This window comes from Trachymyrmex septentrionalis, unplaced genomic scaffold (genome assembly GCF_001594115.1).
Source record: "Trachymyrmex septentrionalis isolate Tsep2-gDNA-1 unplaced genomic scaffold, Tsep1.0 scaffold7, whole genome shotgun sequence".
In the NCBI taxonomy this organism is placed as follows: Eukaryota; Metazoa; Arthropoda; class Insecta; order Hymenoptera; family Formicidae; genus Trachymyrmex; species Trachymyrmex septentrionalis.
This window is the reverse complement of record NW_017305884.1, coordinates 5068900-5080780: the sequence shown is the minus strand read 5'-3', so window position 1 is coordinate 5080780 and position 11881 is coordinate 5068900. Positions and strand designations below refer to the sequence as shown.

At 31.3% G+C, this 11881-nt stretch overlaps 1 protein-coding gene across 1 annotated transcript in view; it reads left to right on the top strand.

The window, feature by feature from the left end:
* LOC108753592 overlaps window positions 1-11881 on the top strand; it is a 150722-nt gene that overhangs the window by 85060 nt on the left and 53781 nt on the right. The window contains exons 2-3 of the mRNA XM_018495311.1: window positions 64-272; window positions 4680-4815. Coding sequence (XP_018350813.1) covers window positions 64-272; window positions 4680-4815 — 345 coding nt within the window. The remainder of the gene's footprint in view (window positions 1-63; window positions 273-4679; window positions 4816-11881) is intronic.

Here is an 11881-nt window from a genome sequence, read left to right as displayed (position 1 = left end):
GAGTAAAAGCGAACTAATGATGCGCACTAGACTTAATGCTCTGTGTTCTCATTTTCCTGAAAGGTGCGAACTGCCTGCGAGAGGTCAGGCTAGAGGTGGTTCCGCAGGTGGTGCAACGTGGCGAGACGGTGGTTCTGCAATGCAAGTATGATTTGGAGAAAGCGCCACTCTACTCCCTCAAGTGGTATCGAGGCAGGCACGAATTCTACCGATTCTCACCCACCGAGGAATCATCTACCAAGATCTTCAACATTTCCGGGATTGATGTCGACGTAAGTCACTAAATGAGATAACATTTCTCCGACAACATTTCGTGTTTGTTCGGACTGAATTCTCTTACTGCTGACGTATTTTCAATATTGTAATCAGTAAAATATTATGTATATAATAGTAAAATAATATGTACTTATTTTTAATACAGTTTTATATTAACAAAATACTTTTATCGTAACGTGCAAAAGATAATTCAGTTCATTATATTTTCATGTTATTTTCTTTAAATGAAAATAAAGTATAAAATTATACGCACGAACAAATAAATGAATATTTTTAGATAAACATTTCGAGTCAATAATATTTTTGAATAATATTTTTTTCTACAATTTTTACATAATAATATAGATTGCAAATAATTAATTTTTTTTTACATTATTATCCAAATATTCATTTTTCTAAAATATATTTTATATTTCAATACATATTTTAAAAAATATATTTTTATATTTATTTTTCTTAATAAATTTTCGAGTTTTTGCAAGGAAAGAGAAACATTTTTCAATTATAATTCTTTGTTAATAAAAAAAATTGCAGCAAACATTTTTTAACTGGATATATGAATAGGATTCATTATAACGTGAAAATTTTAATAAAATAAACGAGTATATGAATTCCAAATGGCAAATATTTGGCATTTAATAAACGTTAATAAAATATAAAATGAGCCATTTCTCTGTACAGATAATAATATATTGACATACAATTACCAAAATGTAAATGAAAGTGGATCGATAAGCAGTAATTTTACATAAGTATATGTTGGAATGGATAAAATAATGTAATCCGAATAACGATAATGTGCGGAAGAATATTTGACACAACATATCTAATATAAATAATTAAATGTATTCGAATTACTTTTATTCGAATCATATTTTTACTTATTTGTTTTTTTATATACTGAAAGATTTTTTTTAATGTTTTGCCAAATTTTAGTAATTATACATATTAAATCAGATCTTTTAATAATATTTCCTCTACTATCATATTTCTTGTACTATGATATTATCAGCAAATTTTTAATTAAGGTTAAGGGATAAATTTTATTCGAGTATATTTCCTTTAAGTCTACTATAAATCATCTGATAAGAAAATGTGAAAAGATTTACAGGAAAGCATAATCACATTTTAATATATTTAGTACTAATCTCTGTGTCGCCGTATAAATCATTAATCTTCCTATTCTTTTTATCGCTGTCCTTTTTCTCAACACCTGTTATCCCTTTAAAACATTGTGAACATGCGCATCTCGTTAAAAAGAACGAACTGTTCTAGATCTTAACGATCGGCAACTGAGAGTGGTAGGAGGGAGCATTTGTTAATTGGGACACACTTTTGCATATATGTCCTAATGAGTCTGCGAAACTGCGGCTATCTTTTTCGATCGAGCTGCGCGAATCGCAGCTGGGGGTTACCTAACAACGAAATATGCGGTTTTATCGTATTACCGTAACGCAAACCGCAAATTGCGGGGTGGCGTCTCGTTAACAACACCCTTAACCGCTGTAATCGCCGTAAAACAGTTGGGTCTACGATGCTTTTATCATCGCTCGAACATTTCCGTAGGCTGTTACACGCGCGTTGGGCGCGATAGTTTGCGGGGTGGCGCGATGACCGCCAATCGGGCTGTGCCGCCTGCACACGCGTTGCGCCAAAAACAAGCCCCCCACGGTACCGTTGTGTTCCGGTACAGCCGAATGAACGACCTGACAAACCGTGACAACGCGCCGCACCGTTCCTGTTCCCGTTTACGTTTATCGTTTCGAAACATGGTACACGCGCGGCGGGTTCTCCAGTGACGAGCGGGAAGTAATGCACCGCGCTGCACCGTGAGAGATGTAAAAGCCTCGATTTCGAAAAATACGTTTGCCCCCTTCCCCATTTATTCCCCCGCCCCCAAGAGGGAAAGGTTGCGAAAAAATTGTTTTGTTACTTGGCTTGTTTTCGGGCTGATATTCGATTTACTACATGCGTATCCTGCCCGGATATCTATATCGGAAATACGTTTGGCAGGACTTTGATGCGTGCCTTGTTTCCATGAGTTGTTAATCTCGCAATACACTCTAGTCGTTACACCAGGTATATGTTTTATTTAATAGACCCTTTATATTGGGAAATGAATTGTTAGCACGCTCGCAGCAACGCGTGTTCGGAGGACTAGGACAAAAAAAATTATTTTTACTCCGTTGTTTTTTCCCGCCGTGTTATATCATAGATCCTTTATACGATTACGAACATGAATTATTGTCTTATTACACTGCGCACACTCTACTATCTATAACACGCGGAAACTTCTCGTGTAACAAATTTTATTTTGCATGCAAGTAAAGAGCAGATTATTATTGGGATTCATGCTCGTACGCGTAAATTCTCTGCGTATGTTGAAAGTACTAAACATCAAGTTAGCCAATTCGACTCAACGTTTGCGAAGTCAAAGCGGTGAAACATTTACACGAGTCAACAAAGCGCCGCTCAGGCAGGTGTTGTAACACAGAACGTTATGCAGTACGTTTAAAAGCGTATTCATGATGAAATATAAAGCCTGCTACGCATATCAACATATTTAACATGCCTCTCGTGATGCGTTTCATCGTAATCGATCTTCGTAAATCATTGATATCTATTGATTTTCGTATATTTACAGTGGAATGTTGACTAGGAAATTTTGTGACGTTAAAAACAACGGATGAGTGAGTTAGCAAGCAAAAAGAACCGCAGGACGCATGACCTACGAGCATTGACCCATTATTTCACAATGCCCGAAGTCGCGACGGTTAGTTCCCAATATCTATTTGCAGTTCTCCAACCAAACCAAGTCCTGACGCTCGTTCGAGAAGTATAGATACCACGTTTCCAGCATATTGACATCGTTGCAACCCATTCTAGTAGGAATTCAAACAAGTATCGAACAAGTAACGGTCTATAAAAAAGACAATTTATCGCAATGGGCATGTTACCGCACGATCGAATTCTTTAGATAAAAGAAACCGCAAATAATGATTTTATGTCGATGGTGTCTTTTTAAAACTATGAACGAGAAAAGAACGTTAAAATGGTAATTACAGGTGAATTATTAGTTCCGGGAAATAACGGTTTTAATTGTACATATATATTTTGAAAAAAAAAAAAAAAAAAAAAAGAAACTTATATACTCTAAATTACTGCACTCACGTTTATAAATTCATATTATCTTGCACGTCAATAAAACATTATTATTATTATTATTATTATTATTATTATTATTATTGGATGTCTTGATTAAATAATTTTGGCGCTTCATTAATTTTTCATGCGTATGACGTATTGGTAGCGCTTATCCGACAGACTTGATGACATGCAAAATTGTTAATCCTGGACGTTATTAGTCTGCGAATGATCGATTCATGCGCCACGAATATTGGGTATCTCGCGCGAGGATATCAGTGTCATCGCCAGTCGGAAGAGAGAACGACAAGACGTTACACGTCGGAGATTATTCCCTAGATAGCGCCGAGTGAGAGTGCTATGGTTTTCATATTTATTCCTCTGCGGCGTGCTGAGCTTTTGTTCCTGCTTCTGTAAAGTTCAGCCGGGGACTCCACGTCTTCGCCCACATAAATCAACGAGGAGAGAGAGCATTCACTTGCCTTTCACGCTTCTTTCCCGCTCATCGAAAAACGTGTAATTCACTCTTTTTCTGATCTCAGCTATTGGCGTATTCCTGTTTACTCGTGCTTCTTCCTCTTTTATTATGGAAACACCGCTAATTATGCGTACTTCGTTTTGCCTATTCCGATTAAACTTTTCTCTATTCGGCCCCTATCGCCAGCACGACGTCGCTTCACCTCTATTTCCGTAGCACGGCTTCTACCAGCTTGGCTTTCCGGGCCACTTTAGTCGAGTGTCCGATAATTTTCTGATAAGATGATTGTTCCCTCAAGTAAACTAGGCATCCTTCGATGCGAGAACTAGGATATTCATGGAATATTTGCTGAAACAGAGAACGGTGCATCTTTTTAAAAATTCTAATTTTATATATTTATGAGAAATTACAAAAAAAAAATAATTATTATCAGCGGTAAATATCTTTAACAGTTAAAATTATTTATATCATAGATATATAAAATATATATAATATAATACAAAATAATTTTTACCAATAAAATAGCTAATGGCAATTAGGAAATCCATGTTTATAATTCGATTAATAATTATGTACAGACATCGAATCACGAAACAATGAATAACTAATCTCTTCAACATGTGTAATATCTTTCAACAAATGAGATTATATCGAATCACGTTATCACGTCCGCATGTAAATGGCATTACTTCACCGCAGCATAACAACCTAGGCCGTCGCGCCTGATACGTAGTAGGTATTCCTATTCGTTGTGTACATCTTATGCGGACGTGTGTTTCAGCTCGACAAGTCGAACAGCAGCCAGGTAACGCTTCGCAATGTCGACTTCGGCCTCTCGGGTACATTCATCTGCGAAGTTACGGCAGACGCGCCAACCTTCTCCACAGCCTCCGTCTCGAAGAATCTCACCGTAGTATGTAAGTACATGCCCCATGGTATTATCCGGTATCACGAAACTCCGTGCACATGCACAAGGCAGACTGCCACTCTACCGTTATCCAGGACCATAGTGTGCTTTACACACGAGCGAATTAAGCGAGTGCCTTGAAAGTCGAAAGCCTTTTTTCTTGCTTTTTTTATTATGTCACGTTAGATAATACAAGCATACAAGAACTGCAGGTGCTCAATTGTAATAATTCTAACTCTCTCGCGACATCTTTGAATGAGTGTATATGCGGAGATAGAATTAAATTTTCACCAATAATGGGATAACTAATTTTTATTACTCATTATTATATATAAAGCATTAAAGTCGCAATATGTATTTGTGTATTAACAATTGAATATTATGTAATTATCTGATGAGTCTTTTTTGTAGAATTTTTTAAAACTTTTAAATTTAAATCTGATTGTATATGTGCGCGTGCAATATACATAACTGAGGCAGCGGTAATATTTTTTATCTCAATTGAATGAACTAAAAAGCTTCGCTATAATGTTCCAGTTTCTGTGTGACTATCATAATTTTATAAAATTACAAGCGATACATAATTGTAACTGGCGCAAATGCTTTTATATATTTTCTTTAAACCGCGTATTTTTACGTGAAAATTTCTTCTGGGAGCAGTGACCCATAGAAATGCTTCGTTTATTCAGTTGTATTAAAAAATGAGGTTTTGCTCCGTTTTATACGAAGTGCTTAAAAGGAATAAAATTAATGAAAAAATATAATATTTTTTATGATAATTTCTAATTTACAAATTTCAATTACTATTATTTATTTTTGTCTAACAATCGAAATCGAAATGTTTCGAATTTTTAAGAACTAAATCTCTCTTATTATGAATTAGTTTACTGTTTGAATCAGCATACTTGATAAATTAACGCGTGAAGAATATTATTACTAACTAAATTTTGGAAACCATAGGAATTGTTCGTAAAACTATATTTTTATCTGTAATTGTCTGATTATAATTTAATTTTGATAAACAGTGATACGATAAACTTTTTTGATTGTGCAATAACAATATTGTTAAACTGACAATAATTAAAAAATATCACTTCATGGTTTTATGAAGTTAGCACGACATTCTATTAATATAAAAAAAAATAATAACAGTTTCATACATTTTTCATAGTTCTAAAAATAAAAGTTTCGCATTTTTATACTAAAAAAACTAAAATTAAAAATATGACGTTCTAATTATAGAATAAAAAAGTACAGACCTTTTTTTATTCTTATAAGGAACTGTAGAACTATAAAAAGAGAGTACTATTGGAACTGTAATCATTTTTTTAGAAATAGAAGTACATATTAGTAGAATACCATGCTATATTCACACAGATTCAAATTCAATTTTAAATATAAAATTATATTGAACAGTACACCAATTACGTAACAATATTTAGAAATTTTTGAAATCGTAAATAGATTTTTGTTAACAAAATTTACGATAATTCTTTTGTTACTGTAATTTATATTTGTGCCATAAAATGTTGTAAGCTAAAATAAAATGTTGTAAGTTAAAATACTCAAAGAGATATGTGTATCTCTGCAGCACAGCTGGCATTGAAAGTTCCCTTGTCATCGTTATTAACTCTGTCGCGTTTGATCCATCCATTGAATTCAATTCGTATATATCATCCTTTTAGCCGTTGAATTGATATCACCTTGTTCGTCACATGCAATATACTTGGCTGAACAGTGGGTATCGTATTTTGATCTGTATATGTATTGTATATTGTAATAGTATGCGTGATTTTTCTGTATAATTGTAAATAATGATATACTCTCTAAATTTCTTGGAATGAAATTTTATTTCAAAAGAGTTAAAATACTGCCACTATTGAAAAAGAGTGAAAAATTTGCACTTGAATAAGAGTGACAGATTGTGTTACTCTTTCATTGGAGTGAGATTCACTTTAAAGGAAAGAAATTTCATTCCAAAAGAGTGAAAATTTGCCATTCTTATTCAAAAACTTTTTCATTTTTGATAGTGGCAGTATTTTCACTCTTTTAGAGTGAAATTTCACTCCAAAAGAAATGTAAAGAGTTTCTAAATAATTACATAAGAAATTATTATAACAGATAAATTTGTTTATACGTGGCTATAAATTTGGCATGTTTCAAAAATTTGGATTCAGGACAGTATGATAAATTAAGGTTGGCGAAATTCCATTTTGGAGATTCATGTACGTTACACAGAATTAGAAGTTTTGTCGTTCATTAAGGAAATTAGTTTATCATTCCAACGTCATCAACATGGATATAATTTGTCGCACGAAATATAAAAGTTAAACTCGCGTAATTAAAAGTATGTTGCTTTGCATTCCATTGATAATGTCGCAAACTCAATAAAGTGAATTTCAAATCACTCATTTAATACATATAAGTGACGGATTCCATAACGCATATTAATCAAGTTGTTATTCATATGATGTATGAATGTTACAAAATATTGCATATTAAAATATGATGTTACAAAAATATAATCGTACGTGTTATGTATTTATAAAATTATTTATATAATAAAGTGAAAGCGCGTTCTTTTGGTCCGATAAATTATCGATATCGGCAAAAAGAACTTGTAAAAATTCAAAATATAGTTAACGATATACAATATTTGATGTTCATATTTTTAATATAAGAAGTGTTACACCAAATATTTTATTCACATGTCTTATAAATTAAACATAAAGTGGTACATGACGATGACGTTTTCGCAAGATTTATTATATGAAATATTATATATCAGGATATTTATTATTTTATATTCTCAAATTTTTAAATGTCACACATTTTGCACAACAAATTTTGAGAGAGCAATGGTTGCTTTTAAATGTTTAAGTTTTTATTTTCTTTGTTTCTACGATCAATTTCTACGATTATTTTGAGATTGTATTTTTGAATTTATTTTATTTTTTAGCTGGGGAAATTCAGTCACTGGAATAGCCGATTATATTTATGCATTTAAAAGTTCTCACTTTGGTATTTGTGAAATATTTTATTGGATTTAAGGGAATTGCGATTTATTCAAAGATGAGTGACCGTGAGATAATAATTTCGCCATATATCTATCCATTGAGCTCTTTAAATCTTCTTGCTATAAGTTATTACTAGCATTGCCAGGGCTATACCAGATGTTTTCTACAATCCTCTCTTTTCTTTAAATTTGCGGGAAATCGAAGATTTCATTATGCAGTGCAGTGTTAGAAAATGCACGAATTGTCGCGGAGATACATTTTGCAAGGCAAAAATCGAGACTCTTGAAGTACAGTTGAAGAACTTTCACGCATATATGTTTGCACAGTTGCATCCTTTATGCTACGCATAAAGCTCACAACGCATGAAACGTATTCTCTTATTGGACTTTTTGTCCAATGCTTTTGCGCGTGCTGCACTGTTTACCGTGGCACTGCTGTGTTTGTCACAAATTGTTGCATAATAGAACATTAACACAGGAACAAAGTCGAAATATAAAAAGATGCAGATTTCTCAGAACTTGTAATTCACTATAATTTAATTAGTGAATCACATTTCGTTAATCGAAAATGTATTATTATATTTATATTATTGCCTCTACTGAGATTTTGAAATCGGTCTTAAATGGATATTTGCAATTTGTTTAATATTGTTACTTAAATTTATTTCGTACCATTTTTGTAACAATGTTTTAATGTATATAATAACTGTATTTTCTTCTTTAATAAAAATACACATGTCAAAAATGTAAAAGAATTTTCATACAAAAATTGTATGGAGAATTAAAAACTGGTAATAACTGTATGATTTACTTTCATATAGTCTAAAATCGTTAGATATATTTTTTATTTATATATTTTTTATCTATGTATCTTTCGTTCTATTTTGATTAAATTTATTAAAAGTAAATTTAACAGAATTTTATTTTATTATACACCTAAAGATTTAGTTGCAAATATTTGCAAATTTCTTGTATTTCTTGTATGGTTACTACACATTTTTTTAAATAAAAACTAGCTGCATTCTTTTTGCGCCTGCATACATACATTCTGCTTTGTTTAGCGGAAAATTATTCAATATTTTTATTATATTCAAGAATTTTATTTTCCTACGCGTTATACTTTTTATTTTTCCTAGCTAGCAAGTTTTCACAAACGTTCCATACGCAATTTCAGCTTTTTTACGACGATATAACGAAACTGTATGTTAATTATAAAATAATTGTTATGTGGAAAAGGATTTTGTTTGGTTCAATATTGTAGTATATTTTATGTGTGTATGATTATACAATAGTATAATCATATTACACTTTAAATTTATTTACTTTTAAAAAACTAATATACATATATACGTATGTGTATATATATATAATATACATATAAAGCTTTCTTTACATTCTATATTATACGAAAGCAATTTTACTATTTTTGTAAATATTTTTGTTATATTTTTGTTAATTATATAATGGAATTGAGCAAAATTGTACTTTTTTCTTATCGTAATTAGGCGTACTAGGAATTCGAGCGAAAAGTTGTTTAAATAGCATTTATGTATAAAAATTACAAAATTATTCTTGGAACATGTGCTATCATCTCCTGCTTTGAAAGGAGAAGAATTTATTTCGCAACTCTATATCGATTCAATGAACGGTCTGTAACGTCTTAAAGTGCGACGGCACGATTCTACGTAGGATGCTGGAAAAATGCTTGAATATCAGAAATACTATGCTCTCTCGTCTCTCTGGCATCCTTTGCGCGGAAACAGAATGCTGAGTATCGCCGTGGCGATACATTTAACATTCTGTAACATTAATACGTCAATTGTAATACAATGTGCAGTAGAAATTAAAAATAATTTATGTTACGTAACATATACGGTGAACGCAACTGTTTCATGCGATTTAGTTATTTATGTGCATAAGACTTGTGTAAATTTGAATTAATATGAATAACATTGTGCACTGTCCCTTGATAGAGTAGTACAGTAACAGCAAAGTCGCATAAACTCGTGAACGGTATTACTGAATTACCTAACTATATACGTGAGCATTGTACCATAAGCGTACACAACATCGTGAGTAATACGGTGTGCACTCCATCACTTCATTATTTTATATCCAACGAGCTATATTATTTCTAGAAAACATTCCATCAGAAAGAAAATTCTCCGGAAACCTTGTTAGGAATAAAACATTGAATCCTTTGAAATTACACAACGTTGTCATACGAAGCAACTGGCATTTTTTATAATCGTGTTATTTGATAGTTAGATATATGATATGCAGATCATTTCAAACATCGTCTGCTTTATCGAAATAATAACGTTTTAATATATGTTTTTAATTTTGTAACGAATTTCAAAATCGAGAAAATAATATTTCTTATGTATTCTTTGAAGACTTATAATATCTTGGTTATTAAGTTTGCATGTGTTAAATTTCTGCAAAAGTAAAATTTACTTTAAATTAATTGTAGAATAAGGATATCTTTGCGCTTTTAAAACCTAATTCTCCAGACGTCTTTAATTCAATGTTAAACATTGTTTCATAAATCAAATTGATAAATTTATATCAAATTATTATTAAATTACAAATTTCGATGAATTAGATGAATTTATGTTACATAGATTTACGCTTATTTGATTTTATATAAATTAATTTTAATATATATTTGTTACTAAATATATAATTATTACGTAATTAACATTACTCGTGTTGAAACATGTGCTGTACAAAAAGTTATGATTATTATTGATATTTACTCGATAGTATACCAACTACTATACTTGACTGTATGATAGTTGTTAGTACGTTTATGCGTTTATTTTAACTTTTACAAGTGTTTCGAAGCAGTAAATATTTGAGGTTGCAATCAATTTTAGGACTTAAATTTCTACTTGTTCATTTTGAACGATTAATCCTTTTACATCCAAGATTTAAATAATAATATTGTTGAAAATAAAAAATTATGAGGAAATATTTGGTAGATATAATTTAATTTTTTTAATTTGAGTTGATTGAGAAATAAATTAATTTTAATTTTATCATAAATAAATATACAATTGAGGATCGGAAGAGTAGAAATGACAAAAATGAACAGAATAAGAAGATTAGAAACTTTCGGTGTATTTTAGTATATTATACGAATATATAATAGAATATTTTAAACGTAAGTAAATTGAAACTCTTCAAGCCGATTTGGTTTTATAAAATAAAGATGAAATGTATTATTTCTTAATTATTTATTTATAACGACAGTTATTTCTCGTTAACGCGAAATGCAGCATAAAATATACTGTATAGAACTGTAATGTTTCATTTATCGCAAAATTTTCGGAAAATCTCGCGTAATTTTATTTTATACAAGGTGAGGTTACTTATCAAGAAGATTGCACATGTATGTTAACGACGAAATTTCTACGTATTCGCACTCTAATGTTCTCATGAATGTAAAATATATTCAGATCTTAATATAATACTCACACTACAGTCGTACAACGAAAGATAGCATTGGAAAAGCTAAAGGACCCAAAAACTGAAGTAAGTAATGAAATAAACGCACAAATTCAATCAATAACGTCAAACAATGGAAAAGGCCTAACACAACTATGATCAAAGATAACAGATGCTATAACAAACACTATACAAAACAAATTAGGATTTAGGTCAAAAGACAGGAAACAAAAATGAATGACGGATGAGATTTTGTCGTTGATAGACGAGCGTCGAAAGCACAAGAATAATAGCAACAACTATATAAACATTCAAAGGCAAATAAGATCGAAAACAATGTTAGCCAAAAACGAATGGCTCAAACGAAAATGTGCAGAAATAGAGCAAATGCAAAACAAGCATGAGTTTATGCATAAAAAATTAAAGGAATCCACTGGGTTATATAGGAAAAAAAGACCGAGTATGATAGTTAATCGAGACAACTAGATAGTACTTAATAGCAAAGAGAAAAGTGAATGCAACATCACAAATTAATGCTACTTCTCAAAAAACTCGATATAGACTAAAAGGACATTCGATGTATTGAAAACCTATACTGGTACACCAGTAA